The sequence below is a fragment of the Liolophura sinensis genome, chromosome 7 (genome assembly GCF_032854445.1).
Source record: "Liolophura sinensis isolate JHLJ2023 chromosome 7, CUHK_Ljap_v2, whole genome shotgun sequence".
NCBI lineage: Eukaryota > Metazoa > Mollusca > Polyplacophora > Chitonida > Chitonidae > Liolophura > Liolophura sinensis.
In genome coordinates, this window is record NC_088301.1 from 417,282 (window position 1) to 433,162 (window position 15,881).

The 15,881-nt window shown below is 40.9% G+C and overlaps 1 protein-coding gene across 2 annotated transcripts in view; it reads right to left on the reverse strand.

Annotated features, from left to right (window-relative positions):
* The window catches only part of LOC135470442 (E3 ubiquitin-protein ligase MIB1-like), a 75,400-nt gene that overhangs the window by 47,148 nt on the left and 12,371 nt on the right, over window positions 1-15,881 (reverse strand). For both annotated transcript variants that reach the window (XM_064749393.1, XM_064749395.1), the window contains exon 11: window positions 15,078-15,229. In XM_064749393.1, the coding sequence (XP_064605463.1) occupies window positions 15,078-15,229 (152 nt within the window). The remainder of the gene's footprint in view (window positions 1-15,077; window positions 15,230-15,881) is intronic.

Genomic DNA, 15,881 nt, shown 5'->3' on the forward strand with positions numbered 1-15,881 from the left:
GGTCATCTGTTCCTGCTCAATCATCCTTAATGCCACCACAGCTGGGTGCCACAGGGGCAACAGGGGCAGCAGCCCAAAGGGGAAAGGGCTGGAGAGTGGCCCAGAAGCCATCCTCTGTCATGGGGTGCCCTAATGACAGCAATAGCAGTGATAACAATGCTGAATCCTGCCTGACAAGCCTTCACCCTTCACAACATGCATTCCTGTACCTCACTCATTATAACCTATCAACACGGCCATGAAGTCTACAATGTTACCTGTGCAAAACAATACTTATACGTTTATATGTTTAATGAACACCTTTCTTGTTTGGTCTAAATATCAAGCAGCTCGAGTCAGCAGGTCATATACAACTACAACAACACTTGAACTAACAAAACCATCTTTTCTGAAGCAGATGCTCAAAGAAACACTTACTCTATACAAATATATATATATATATATATATATATATATATATATATATGAATACGTACATAAAACCATGCTGATTTACAAACTCTCGTCACGGCCAACTGTCCCCATAAGATTTGGTATATATCCTATGATCAGGACTTCATTTCTTCTGGATTTATTTGACTGGTGTTTAATACTGTACTCTATATATTTTCACCTATGCTATAGCTCTGATCTGTAGCTGTTATATTGGCTATTATAATGAGACAATCAAGCTGGCAGAACATGTTTCTGACTAGAGCTTCACCAAACTGAACACATACAAGAACAATTGTTTTCCGCCATGATGCTCTCCGCCACTGTATAAGTCAAATATTCTTGAGTATGAAATAAAACAATCAAATAAATAAATATCCATACATATTATCAAGATGAGGCCAAGAAGGAATAGGTCATACAGACTGTAGCATCAGATACTGACAGTTTTTAGCTGATTTTGAACAAGATGTTCCTAAAAAGTTGCCAAAAGAAGCATATTCAGTTCAAGATGAACTACATGTATTTTCATCAACTTGATTGAGTTTGTCCCAACATCCACTCCACATATACACACGTAATATGCTGTAAAAGGTATCAACAGTTTCCAAATAAAAACTTAACTGGGACAAATTCCACATCCTGTGCACACCAAATGTACATGTACACTAGAACTGGAAGTAGATGTGCAATTTGCTTAGCATTCCCGTAAGCGGGAAACACTTCGAAAAACAAAACAAAACAGAAGCACACCCAATCCACTGGATGCATTATAACAAAGTACATGCTTAGTTTTCTAAGAGAAGGATGTAGTAAAAGATATGGTATAAGCAAACCTAACCACCAGCTGGTGTTTCTAAATTTACATGGGCCAGGGATATAGGAAGTAGCTGGAGATAGCATGTTTGAACGCAACTTCCAGAGTACTGGAGAAACACATCCGTTTACTTGTTAACATTCAAATATATCTGGTAGGTAATACAAGAATAGAACCTCTGACATAGTGTGTCAGTGTGCTGCCAGATAGACTACAAAAATAGAGGCGGGGCTAAGTCTCTTTAGGGGGGGTTCAAGGGGACACTAGTTACTATGGAGACAGGTTCTGGTAGTAGGGGAGCAAGAAACAGAATCATAATGTTGGGCATATGAAGAGAGTGCTTGGCAAGTTAAAGAACAAGAGTTTATAGAGAGTGGGGGTGGGGGAGTATTGGGGGGGGGGGGGGTAGTCACTGCTGTATTGGTTGGAAGGCTAATACTTCCATTATCACAAACATCTGTGGGAAACATGTGAGGAATGTAGTGAGAGTTGATCTGACTATACTCTCTTCCAAATGTTGGCAGAGGGCTTCTGTTGGGTAGGTCTAACCCAAGGCTTATTCCTGCACTCCCTTCTATAGCAGGCTAGGGTAGGTCAGGCAGGCAGGAGAGTGAGGCTGGGGGAGCCTCTTTCTTGTGCCTGTCCCCCCTCCCCCAAACACACACTGTATCCCACTGCTCCCTGTGCCTTCCAGCCCCAGAGGCATGCAGCAGCTTATCTATCACTCCCAAATATGAAGAGGGTTCAGGCTCATCAACATAAGCCCTCCTCTCCCAGTGCCCTGCGCCCCAGCCAGGTAGAGGACAGCCCTGTAACCTGAGAGCATGGCATGTATCTCCCACAGCAGTTCACCACCTCAACACACATGCATTACTTCCCCATCTCAAACTGCTCTAAAAGGGCAAAGGCATCTTTCAATGTATTTGCATATACCATCTGGAAGACAAGAGCTGAACTTTTGGGGGTTGAGCCGCCAGCATATAGCATGTCTGCAGCCGGCTTTATGGGCTGACTGTTGCTCTATCTTCAGGGGTGTGGGGATTACATCACAGGTACAGGGTCTTCCCTAGTCACCCTCACCTACCAGAAGCCAGCAGTTCGCCCCAATGTGTTGTGTCGGTGGCAGAGCTGTTTGGTGCTGTCCTGCTCGCATCACTGGCTGGCTGGCTGGCCCACTGCGTGACTGGGTCAGCTGCATACCTTGTTGTATATACACCTATAGGCTGTTAGAGTAGATGAAGCTGCTAACAACTCCAGCTTCCTGACAGCAGTAGTCCCAATGGTAACCTCTGAGACATGTAAGTTCTTCTCGTTATTGCATGGTGTGTGCTGTGGAGTGACTGCCTCTTAACCCTGCCCCTGCCCCCTCAGACACTTAACACTTCACCCCATATCTTCCCCTGCCCTCGGATATGCCCCAGGAGTTGTGTCAAGTCACCTGAGTCTGCCCCAGTGTCCATCCAGGCTCCCTGATGCCCTCTATCTACCTGTTACAATCATTCAGTGACTCATCCCTGCTTACAAGCTCCATCTAGCACACTAGACATTTCTCCTACTCTGTCATTAGGCTTGGGAATCAAATTTCACAACTTTAGGCCTAGTGTTTTTATTTCTTCACTTCATCTGAAAAAGTCAACTGGTGTCAATTACAACCTGGTGTTAGACAGTTAGCTAGAAGATCAAACAACATCCAATGTTGTGACTAGTGGTTTTCTGGTGCATGTAAGTTTTCACAGGCCTCAGCCCTTCAATCTCAATTTCATTTTCATAAAGTTTCACTTCAGGTAGAGTATGGATTAGCTATGGCCTTGTACATGCCATGACTGGCATTCTGCTTGACACTAGGCAACATTCTTGAATATTACCCGCCTTGCCATATGACTCAGGCAGCAAAAATAATATGTATAAATGAATTGCTAAGTCATTACCATCTGGTGTGTATGTATGTTGCACACTAAAAGGCTTCCTGTCTAAATATAATGTGGTACAAGTTCAAATCCAGCAGTGTGAAATGATGTGCACTAATATATTTCAAATTAATGACCATCAAGAACAGTTATAAGCACAAACATTTTCTCTCACCTCAATGAATGGTATCCTGTTCAAATATTGATGATGGATCTGAGTTCAAATCTAGCGGTCTACTTTTTCATTTCTTTGCCAGTCTAGAACTGGACTACTGACATAGCAAATTCGATATTTCTCCACAGATCTCTCACACCACCACCAAGCTCACACATGACAGAATGTCATCACAAACATGTCAAAATGAGGAAGACACATTAGCAAGCCTATGGTGACTGTGATACGTCTGATATATCATTTAATATACTTCACCAGATACTAATTTATTGGCAATGCTTGAAATTGCTGACAGGCAAAACCACATTTTAAATGGCTTATATTTAATGCTGACAAAGAAATCTTGAGGATATCTTTAAAATGTGCTTAGGTAGCGTCTCACTGGCATGATTCCCAAAAACACAGCACAAAGGCATGCTGAAGATTTCCAGCCTGATAGCAACTGTTACGGCAACATTGCTTGCTAACCTGTTACTACCTTTCTAACAGTGACAGAGTAACCTCCAAAGTAACAGATGCAGTCTCAGAGTCTGAGCTTGGCTAACTTTAGCACAAATAACATTCTTGTCTACCTAATGTTAATTCATGTTGTTTTAGGCAATAACTTAAATAGTGACAGCTAATATACAGCATGTAAGTTGCTTTATTATTGACCTGGACACCAATTATGTGATAGGTTGATAACACATATGCGCATGCATGTTACCATCCTTAGATTCATCGGAGTTCAAACATTTCTGGCAAAATCCTCAAATAAATGTGTTGCATCTTCTTACAGCTCTTCATGCACTATGTCTCTGCACTGTGTGGGGCAGGACACTTTATGAACTGCTTGTCGCAGATGATAGGCATCCTGCGCTTCAGAGCTTTTCAAACTGTCCTCTGTCACAGCCACAACTGTATTTGAACTCCTGATGATCCCAATATGCGTTTTGACTGCTAGTCTGTCGCTGGTTGAATCCGGGCCAAATAGTACGAGATGAAGGCATTTGGTCCCCTTCAACCAGCTGTAGTTAGCATTCTGTCCAGCAATACAGGGGATTTGGCCATAAGGCACTGCTCAGGGGCATGCAGCAATACTAGGGATTTGACCACGAAGCACTGCCCAGGGGAATGCAGCAATGCAGGGGATTTGGCCATGAGGCACTGACCTGGTGAACGCAGCAATGCAGGGGATTTGGCCATGAGGCACTGACCAGGGGAATGCAGCAAAACACGGGATATGACCATGAGGCACTGAATACTCGGATGCAGCAATGCAGGGGATTTGGCCATGAGGCACTGACTAGTCGGATGCAGCAATACAGGGGATTTGGCCATGAGGCACTGACTAGTCGGATGCAGCAATACAGGGGATTTGACTACAAGACTGCCCAGGGGAATGCAACAATGCAGGGATCTGAGTTTGATCAAGGATGTCATCAAAGCCACCTGACAATGGCTACTTACCAAGTGTACAGTGTGGTCTCAGATACTGTCAAAATGAATAACTCTAGGTGTTGACATACACGTTTCACCATGGCCCTCTCAATGATAACAGTCAACAGTGAATTTTCTTACATACATCCCAATGACTGAAATGTTTGAATACATGACCATGGATGTAAAAGCGTCAATGATGCATGAAATCATGATATGACAATGCCAGACTATCAAAGCTATAAGACATCTTCAGTGTGGAACAACACAGGTCAACTCTCAAAACAATGGACTGCTCAACATATCATGATAGGGAACATTTCCCTATCTGAAATATGTATAATTGGTATATGGATATAATTGTTTTCGGAACACAAAGATGACAATGAATGGTAACCAAAACTTAACCATGAACTGGAGAAGATCTGTACACCAATGTCTAGCAGGACAGCTAGCATCTTTAACTGATCAATACAACCAGTCATCCAAGGTAACTATCACCTAAAAATGGACTGGAGAAGACCTGTACAGCAACGTCTAGCAGGACAGCTAGCATCTTTAACTGATCAATACAACCAGTCATCCAAGGTAACTATCACCTAACCATGGACTGGAGAAGACCTGTACAGCAACGTCTAGCAGGACAGCTAGCATCTTTAACTGATCAATACAACCAGTCATCCAAGGTAACTATCACCTAACCATGGACTGGAGAACATCTGTACAGCAATGTCTAGCAGGACAGCTAGCATCTTTAACTGATCAATACAACCAGTCATTCAAGGTAACTATCACCTAACCATGGACTGGAGAACATCTGTACAGCAATGTCTAGCAGGACAGCTAGCATCTTTAACTGATCAATACAACCAGTCATTCAAGGTAGCTAACACCTAACCATGGACTGGAGAAGATCTGTACAGCAATGTCTAGCAGGACAGCTAGCATCTTTAACTGATCAATACCACCAGTCATCCAAGTTAATTATCACCTAACCATGGGCTGGAGAAGACCTGTACACCAATGTCTAGCAGGACAGCTAGCATCTTTAACTGATCAATACAACCAGTCATCCAAGGTAACTATCACCTAACCATGAACTGGAGAAGATCTGTACAGCAATGTCTAGCAGGACAGCTAGCATCTTTAACTGATCAATACAACCAGTCATTCAAGGTAGCTAACACCTAACCATGGACTGGAGAAGATCTGTACAGCAATGTCTAGCAGGACAGCTAGCATCTTTAACTGATCAATATAACCAGTCATTCAAGGTAGCTAACACCTAACCATGGGCTGGAGAAGATCTGTACAGCAATGTCTAGCAGGACAGCTAGCATCTTTAACTGATCAATACAACCAGTCATCCAAGGTAACTATCACCTAACCATGGGCTGGAGAAGATCTGTACAGCAATGTCTAGCAGGACAGCTAGCATCTTTAACTGATCAATACAACCAGTCATTCAAGATAACTATCACCTAACCATGGACTGGAGAAGATCTGTACAGCAATGTCTAGCAGGACAGCTAGCATCTTTAACTGATCAATACAACCAGTCATCCAAGGTAACTATCACCTAACCATGGGCTGGAGAAGATCTGTACAGCAATGTCTAGCAGGACAGCTAGCATCTTTAACTGATCAATACAACCAGTCATCCAAGGTAATTATCACCTAACCATGGACTGGAGAACATCTGTACAGCAATGTCTAGCAGGACAGCTAGCATCTTTAACTGATCAATACAACCAGTCATCCAAGGTAACTATCACCTAACCATGGGCTGGAGAACATCTGTACACCAATGTCTAGCAGGACAGCTAGCATCTTTAACTGATCAATACAACCAGTCATCCAAGTTAATTATCACCTAACCATGGACTGGAGAACATCTGTACAGCAATGTCTAGCAGGACAGCTAGCATCTTTAACTGATCAATACAACCAGTCATCCAAGGTAACTATCACCTAACCATGGACTGGAGAACATCTGTACAGCAATGTCTAGCAAGACAGCTAGCATCTTTAACTGATCAATACAACCAGTCATTCAAGGTAACTATCACCTAACCATGGACTGGAGAACATCTGTACAGCAATGTCTAGCAGGACAGCTAGCATCTTTAACTGATCAATACAACCAGTCATCCAAGGTAACTATCACCTAACCATGGACTGGAGAACATCTGTACAGCAATGTCTAGCAGGACAGCTAGCATCTTTAACTGATCAATACCACCAGTCATCCCAAGGTAACTATCACCTAACCATGGACTGGAGAAGACCTGTACAGCAATGTCTAGCAGGACAGCTAGCATCTTTAACTGATCAATACCACCAGTCATCCAAGGTAACTATCACCTAACCATGGACTGGAGAACATCTGTACAGCAATGTCTAGCAGGACAGCTAGCATCTTTAACTGATCAATACAACCAGTCATCCCAAGATAACTATCACCTAACCATGGACTGGAGAACATCTGTACAGCAATGTCTAGCAGGACAGCTAGCATCTTTAACTGATCAATACAACCAGTCATCCAAGGTAACTATCACCTAACCATGGACTGGAGAACATCTGTACAGCAATGTCTAGCAGGACAGCTAGCATCTTTAACTGATCAATACAACCAGTCATCCAAGGTAACTATCACCTAACCATGGACTGGAGAAGACCTGTACAGCAATGTCTAGCAGGACAGCTAGCATCTTTAACTGATCAATACAACCAGTCATCCAAGGTAACTATCACCTAAAAATGGACTGGAGAAGACCTGTACAGCAATGTCTAGCAGGACAGCTAGCATCTTTAACTGATCAATATAACCAGTCATTCAAGGTAGCTAACACCTAACCAAGTTCACTAACTTTTACCAATGCTCTGGACAACACGTGCAAACAGTCACGTATTGTGAAGCTAAATGACATGGTAATCACATGCCTCAGCTTGAACTATCAGCTGAAAGCCAACTCAGCAATATTTATGTGGCTAATTTACAGAAACAAAGGTTGACTGGCAAAGCATGAACAGCTGGAATCAGTCCAGAGATCACTGGAATAGAACAGCTCTGCTATTTCCAGGATTACTACTTAAATATAACCATAATGACAATCGTTTGTTTCTGTAACAATGACAGCACCTGCTGTTACAGGGAAGTAGCAATGATACATGGACAAAATAAGAATGAAAACTGCACAGGGATTCCACTGTGAATGTGGGTAGTGAAAGAGAGAGAATGTCACCTATTGTCCACACCAGCAATCAACAGACCTCTTTATCCTGTTTTTCTTCAGCCTTCCTACTTGCCAATTTAGAATCTGTACACATGCAAGTCAGCATGCATCTGGCCTTTGTTTATGCTGCTTTGAAAGAGCCTTATGTGTTTAGTTAAAGATGACACTTGAAAATATACATGTTCTGGTCATATATTTGGAATTCTTTCACACTTCAAAGCAGTTTTCTTTTAACCATTTCTTTCACCATCTCTACACTACGATCACAAGATGTCTCAGAAGCATAGAGTTTAAAATTCCATAAACCTACTAACCGAACTTACACCCGTTACAAATGCTCAAAGCTCTCTTATTACCCTTTGTCAAATGCTGTCTGTCTTAGCACAAAAAAGACAATCTACAATGTCATACTGTCAAGAACAGGTTTTGTGCACTACTGGAACTATCTCCGCTGTGTTATGCTCTATATCAGACACGAAAAGATTCCATTAATCCAAGTCACTTTAATACTCATGTCAATAACTCTCATGACAAGGTCAGAGGTCAAACAACTGTTCACACTGGTGCCTAGATGCCAGGAAGAAATGTTACCGTAGTAGATTACCAGTTGGTACGTGTACGTCAGTTTTATGTTTTAACTTATCCAAATAATAACATACCTGCAAATTTCATGTTATACCTGACAATTATAACCTTATTCACCTTCCTCAACATTTTAAATTAACACTGGCATGTCCTCAATCAGATATACACCACAAAATACCATGGTAATGGCCTTCCATACTTCCAGGTTGTGGAAGCATTCTCTCACTTGCAGATTCTAGCAGAAGTAAATTCGAGACGCCTTGATACACAACTTGTCACCACATGAAGTAGTGGCTTGAAGTATTAAATAAACTCAGTTTCCTACAAATAAGTATTGATAATAATTTAGCGTATTGTTTCCAGGAAGTGAAGTTGAAGCTGTAATTAATCCTTACTTTTGAACATAACTTTGTCTGTGTTCACATTGTTAAATATGATTTTCAGGTTTTTATCATCGTTTCTGAAATCAGCTATGGACCCAACTTTGGAAACCTGTACCTAACGCTGCATTCCACAAAAACGCAACAACATCTATATTAAAAAAAGGCATAGCGTGGCCTGTGGTAAAGTGACAGCTGGCGTTTTCATCAGTCCCTCATACATCATCAGCCTGCAGGAGTCATCAGATGCTAGAGAGGAATGCTTAAGAAGCTTCTACCTGGGCCACTGCACCAGCACACGCCCCCAATTACACACCTCACAAGGGGCACAGAGGCAGAAAAACATAGGTAAATCCAGCCATTTTTAGCTGGTGCAAGCAAAAGTCTATTTTGGTATCAATACCATGTGGAAGTGAAAAGTAATACGAAGGAATGCTACACTTTACCATTCTCTGAAGACACAGCTGAAGGCGCGAGCGAGATACATCACGGCTTTCATACCTCGCTCGAGCGACCCAGCCAACGCGCGTTACATTGACAAAGTTGCCCAATAATTAACAAGTTACTCAGTCATATCTCTGACAAAAAAAGAGCTATAGTCTGCAGGAACTAGCAAAAGGGCATGCATAGAGAAGCAAGCCCATGAGGGAATGCCAGCTATGTCTGCTACAGAAAGTGAACAAACCTTGGTATTTTGCTGAACACTGACATCAAACAACTGCAACAAGGCTTTTTAAGTACACAGGGACAGAAAAAAGAGACAGTCCTTAATGCTTACTCTTCCAAACGTGCTGGCTACAATATCGCCGTCATACTGCTACAGCTAGTGTAGGTCATAATCCAAACATCCAGACCTTGAATGACTACTAAAGTGAATCAACCTTTGTTATAAACAACACAACAAAAAGCACTTTCGTACATTGCTGTTTTTCACAAAACCTGCTTTTTATTGTGTAGCTTATAACAAAGGTTGTGAAAGCCATACATACTGGTATTTACGGAGGTCAAACAATTTCATGTGTTGTCCAATAAATGCTCGGTTAATAATAAATCATAAAGAAAGAATTTTAAAGTAATTCTCCTGGAGATTATTCTGATATAGGATTTCAAATTCAATATGTTAACTTACAAAATGCGAGTACACTTCAGTAGAGACACTTAATTCTTCCTCCTGTAAAATAAGTCTGCCACGATATAAGTGAAATATTCTTGAGTAGGCCATTTAACAATTACCAATCATTCATTTGGTGGCTTTTCACATATCTTTAGTCACAATGTCCCCTCCTCCCACAATCATTGCATATAATGTGCTGCCTCAGTGTTTCATAATGTACTACCGTGTAATGCTGATGACACCAAACAATCACTTGGTCACAAACTACTCAAACAGACCAATTTCCCCGTGTGAAAAATACATTATAGACATACATCATAGACAAATTATAACGCCAGGTGTACTAAGAGTTTTTGTCGTGGTCTGGCTCAGGGCTGAACCTCTTACTGTACCCATGTGATACATGCAGATGCTTCAGCATCATCCAGACTGCCACAGAAGATCCAGAAAACCAATACCAAGTAAAAGTATATGCACATGAAATTGCATTCACAAGGATACTTTTAGTACTTTGTTCTAAAGACAGCTGAAAATATCAGAAAAAATATTGTTTCTACACCAACATGTAACAAGGCATGAAGATCTCTGTAAAAGAGCAGTTAAAATAAAACATGTGAATGGTCTACATATCTATATGGCTCTGACTACATATACACGAACAGTACTAGACTCCTGTTGTAAGTTGTTTTACAGAGTTAATGACATGTGTAAGTGTGTGACATTGTATATATGTACAGTATATCCAGTGTATGTTACCACTCACATACATGTACCCAGCAAGGGGAGATACCTACCTAACAAACCCTACATGTAGCATTTACAATCTACATACTGTAAATCAAGAACTTTTTTCCACATCTTCTCCAGACATAAATAATAGAGCCACAATATATTTGTGGCATTTCAAGCTTCAAGGCTTGGTCAGGCTGGCGTCCACAACTGACTTAGTTACATGGACATGTGTCAATCTTCAATACTGCTTCTGGGCCAAAGTATTTTGAGGTACCACATTTGTCTCTCCTTAGTATCACATCAGTGCGGTTTGAAACTGTGCTTACTTGTATGCCTATATGACAAGATTTACTGTTTAAGCATGATGGAGACTGTGCACAGTTACAGCCCTTCAATGGGTGCTGTTGTGTCTTGTGTAATAACAATTTGCGATGAACTGGCAATACTGAAGACAAACTAAATGTTTGAGTGTCTAAGCTTGAGGCAAAAAGCTTGCAGTAGTTGGATCCAGGAAGTTCATTCAACTCTAGGCTTTCCCATGGAAGGATCATCCAATATTATTGTGAAAACAATCCAGGATGTTTACTGGCAGAAAGAAAAAGAGCTTCACCAGAAACCCTACATTTTTTTTATTTTATAGAAAACGGAAAATATGGGAATGTCAGAAATTCTGAGAAGCGTTCAATTATAAGGCGATAATTCTCTGCTTCCTACACCTTATAGCTGATGCACCCAATAGTATACTCTGTGAAGTTGTACAAACTGTGGCCTAGTCTGAACTGCATGAACAACTGTTACTTCGGTCACAAATATTTTTCTCAACTCTAAAAAGAAAAATCACCCTCCTACAGCATCTGAAATGATTTAAACACAATTCAGTTATTTTAGGCATTAAACCCAATTATAAAGGGCTATGTTTCTGTTCACCTCAGAAAGTGTTGCAGTCCTAATCTTCCCTTACATATCATGAATACAAAACAGAGTGCTGAGTGAAATATCAACACAGAAAAACCGAAGAGGATATCTCCACATTGTATCAATGCTACTAAGTCTGAGTGCTTTTGTTTTCCAATTTAAGGGGGAATATTAATAAAATTTCAAGTCACAGTTTTCAGAAAACATGAATTCTCTCTCAATCTAAACAGCAAAAGTCCACACTACTTTTAACAGGAATAGAGAGCTATCTTGTCACTAAATGTGATGCTTACATCTTGAAAAATTAGGGTAGCACTGTATCACTTAGAGCAGGTCTTTCAACATAAATGACAATACTAAAGCAACAGGCCCTACATAACATTGGATGTCTGCTGCCTAGGGCTTGCTGTTGTTGTTCTCTGGCCAAATTAGTTACATAACAACCCTTTTGAAGTTGGAGAGGTGTGTGACAGGGGAGAGAAGCCTGGAGGCTTGTAGAAGTACAAGGCTGATGCTCACTGACCTAGATATCCCAGATCACTGGAACAGGCTAATGGGCAATTTGACCCAGTTCTAGTGGAGGTGAGACAGAATCAGGTAAGCTAGGTGCTGGGCAGGAGGAGATCAAGCAGACAAAGTGGGCTTGACCTACATCTGCAGACAAACTGTCACATGGGTTGCGCACACACATACGTGTGGCTCCCAAGTTGTCTGACCAGTGCCATCGATTGTGCTGTCCATCCTGTCCCCAACCCTCGCTGAATTGATCTGCAGCCAGCAATTCTCAGATTGGTCAAGAGCTGGATCTAGGAGGACCTGAAGCCTGGACAAGCCAATCGGATGCCAAGGGCTTCCAGTTACTGGGTAGCACGATGGTAATACTTGCTATGTCGTATCATCGCGTTCTCAGAACAGCCAGAACATGGCAGACAGATTAGCTAATGTAGTGAAGATCGACCAGGTAACATATAGGCTGCAACCAATCACAACAGGCGTTCTAATGCCCTAAAGACGTTATGAACGGGGCTAGGAAATACCAAAAACATGGTTATAATAATTTAGCTGCAAATTGCGGAAGCTTTGTGGCAAATATCTGAGACGCATGACAATAACAGAATTAATAAGCACGCCAGGCCAAGGCTACGTGTGGGGAATCCCCGGCATCTCAGTGCTCCTGCACTTAATGCACTTTTCCACCTGGGTTGAACCAGTTAGCCTTATCGATCTCTCAGGGATCAGTAATTCCCAGTCTCCTAATCCAATTCAATTGCCAGCTTGTCACTGGTCACAGGGTCACAAACAAACCAAGCAGAAACAAAACTAGTCATTTACAATGCTCACGGATTCAGCTTATGTAAGTGTTTAATGCACTCACAATCAACACAGAAGTGAAACCAGTATTTCTCAGGTATGAACATAACACTTTTTTATGCAGTGTTTTAAACCACTCACAATTGCAAATGTTCTTTCTATTCCACAAATTTCAAAGATTACTTCATATTACTCAGAATTAAAATCTAATCATTGCATTAACAGGTTTTCCTTTTAAATATTTTTTCTTACTATTTTGGGGGGCAATTTTTAAGTAAAATTTTATGGTAAAGATTATTGCACTAACTCTTGTAACTGTTTTATATTTTGTTTTTATACAGGTACACATATATGTATAGGGATGGAATGCTACACAGATAGCAAAATAAAGGAACAACTGCATAACAGAATATAGCAAGTGTGTAAACATGAACCCAGAGATGGGATAGAAATAGCAGATGATGAATGCCGTCTGCTGTTTGAGATGATGTTCTTGTGACTTTAGCTGGGTTTGTATTATTCACAGAAAACAGAGTCATAAGGTATGGCATCAGAATTACTTCAGGCCAAAAATACATCTGTTTTGTGGTACACGAAGTTTTAAGTTTTAATAGTTAATACGATTCAGCTTGATGTGGAAGAAAAAGTTGGACACATGGCTAACAAATCCCCGAGCTAGATGCTGTAGAGTCAGGTGATGGTTGGTTAGTGGCCTTGTACATCAGTACGAAATTGTTTTATTTCCAACAACAGTCCATGTGGATATAATCATGAGAAATAGGATGTAAATAACATGGAAAATATATAGATGCAGTTATATGGCTCACACACATTCAAATGATGTCTGTCAGAAAAGCTTCGTCTGATATTCTAAAGCACCTGACCTATTTTAATGCAGGTGACAAACCACGCTGGGTATGCACGGAACCTTAATACCATTGACAAACTTACCTGCAGCTTTAATAGCCACAACTGTCAAAGTCTTACCCTAAATACCACACACTTCATATATATACCTGTAACCATGAAAGTAACTACAGGTAGAACAGCTTTGTTCCCAAAATAATGCAGGTCACCGTTGTATAAGTGAATTATTTTTGAGTACAGCATAAAACACTGATAAAATAAATAAATACAACAGCTTTGTGAACGGTGTTCTGAGCTGAAAGTATGCAAGATCAGATAGTAACCAAAACATTACTTCATCAGTTTACATAAAGTATAAATAACTAAACAAGCACCCCTTGTACTTTCGTGCAGAAACATTCCAGAAAATATATTTTACTGCCAATGACAGAATAATGGGAATGTTCTGAAAGTTCCTGAAAAGTTTCTCAAACAGTACTCTGAGACATGCAGTGAGAAACTTTCTCAAACAGTACTCTGAGACATGCAGTGAGAAACTTTCTCAAACAGTACTCTGAGACATGCAGTGAGAAACTTTCTCAAACAGTACTCTGAGACATGCAGTGAGAAACTAGACAGAAGTGCCAGCCAGATAACATCAGTGGAAATTGTTTTGTAGGTTCCCTTATTCCGGCACATTTCTTATTACATTATTACCCAGAAAAAAATGCCTAAAACAACATGTAACATTGTTGTATGATACAAACAGCCACTCCGCCAGACTGATTAAACCCTGCCAAAAAGAAACATTTTCCTAAGTATCTCGCTCCCACTTTGTTTATTTTATTTATTTGATTGGTGTTTTATGCCGTACTCAAGAATATTTCACCTACACGACGACGACCATCATTATGGTGGGAGGAAACGGGGCAGAGCCCAGCGACACCCACGACCATCCACAGATTGCTGGCAGAGCTTCCCATGTACGGCCAGAGAGGAAGCCAGCAGCCTCCCACTTTACGATTTAACTAGAACATAATCCTCCAGCCTATCCTCATGCTGTCATCACTTTTTTCCCCAAATATACTCCTAACACGAAATAAAAACATAATTCCTCCACTTGAGCATGCTCCTTAACTATGTCAAACATGCAACTGCACAAAGAAGACTGAAGAAGTACCAACGTGAAAAATACAAAATCTGACCTTGGATTTCCTCGAAGAGCAGCATGATGGAGGGCATTAAATCCATTGTTGTTGGTAACAGTGATGTCTGCCTGGTGTTCCAACAACAACGCCAGCATGTCATCTCTCTTTTTACTGATAGCATCGTGTAGAGGGGTGTCTCCTTCAGAGTCCTGAAAACCAGAAGACAGGATTGCTTCAAATCAGAGAAGGATATGCTTGTGGTACAATTAATGTTCCTTTGGTCAGATTTTCTTTATATAAAGATGTTACTCCCTTTCAACAAGACTCTTGCTATGAACAGTTCCAACACGGGCTATGTCCCACTGCCCTGCATTTGGAAATAATGTTCCTTTGGACAGATTTTCTTTATATAAAGATGTTACTCCCTTTCAACAAGACTCTTGCTATGAACAGTTCCAACATGGTCTGTGTCCCACTACCCTGCATTTGGAAATAATGTTCCCTTGGACAGATTGTCTTTATATAAAGATGTTACTCCCTTTCAACAAGACTCTTGCTATGAACAGTTCCAACATGGTCTGTGTCCCCCTGGACTGTAAAGACTGAACACAAATAATACCTGCCAAAACAAGTTTTAATGACCTTTGACCTGAATATGACTTAGCCGAATACCGAATCTGAGCCTTCCCCACACTGTATAACGGTGCTCTGAAGACGCATGTATTTCAAACACCTGCAGGTAAATTTACCCTCTTTCCTCTTCCCCAGACCAACCAAACCAATACGAATACCAAAATGAAGTTTGGAATCTAAATGGAAAGCTAGAAATATGCACATGTTGTAAGTGTTTCACAACTTTAT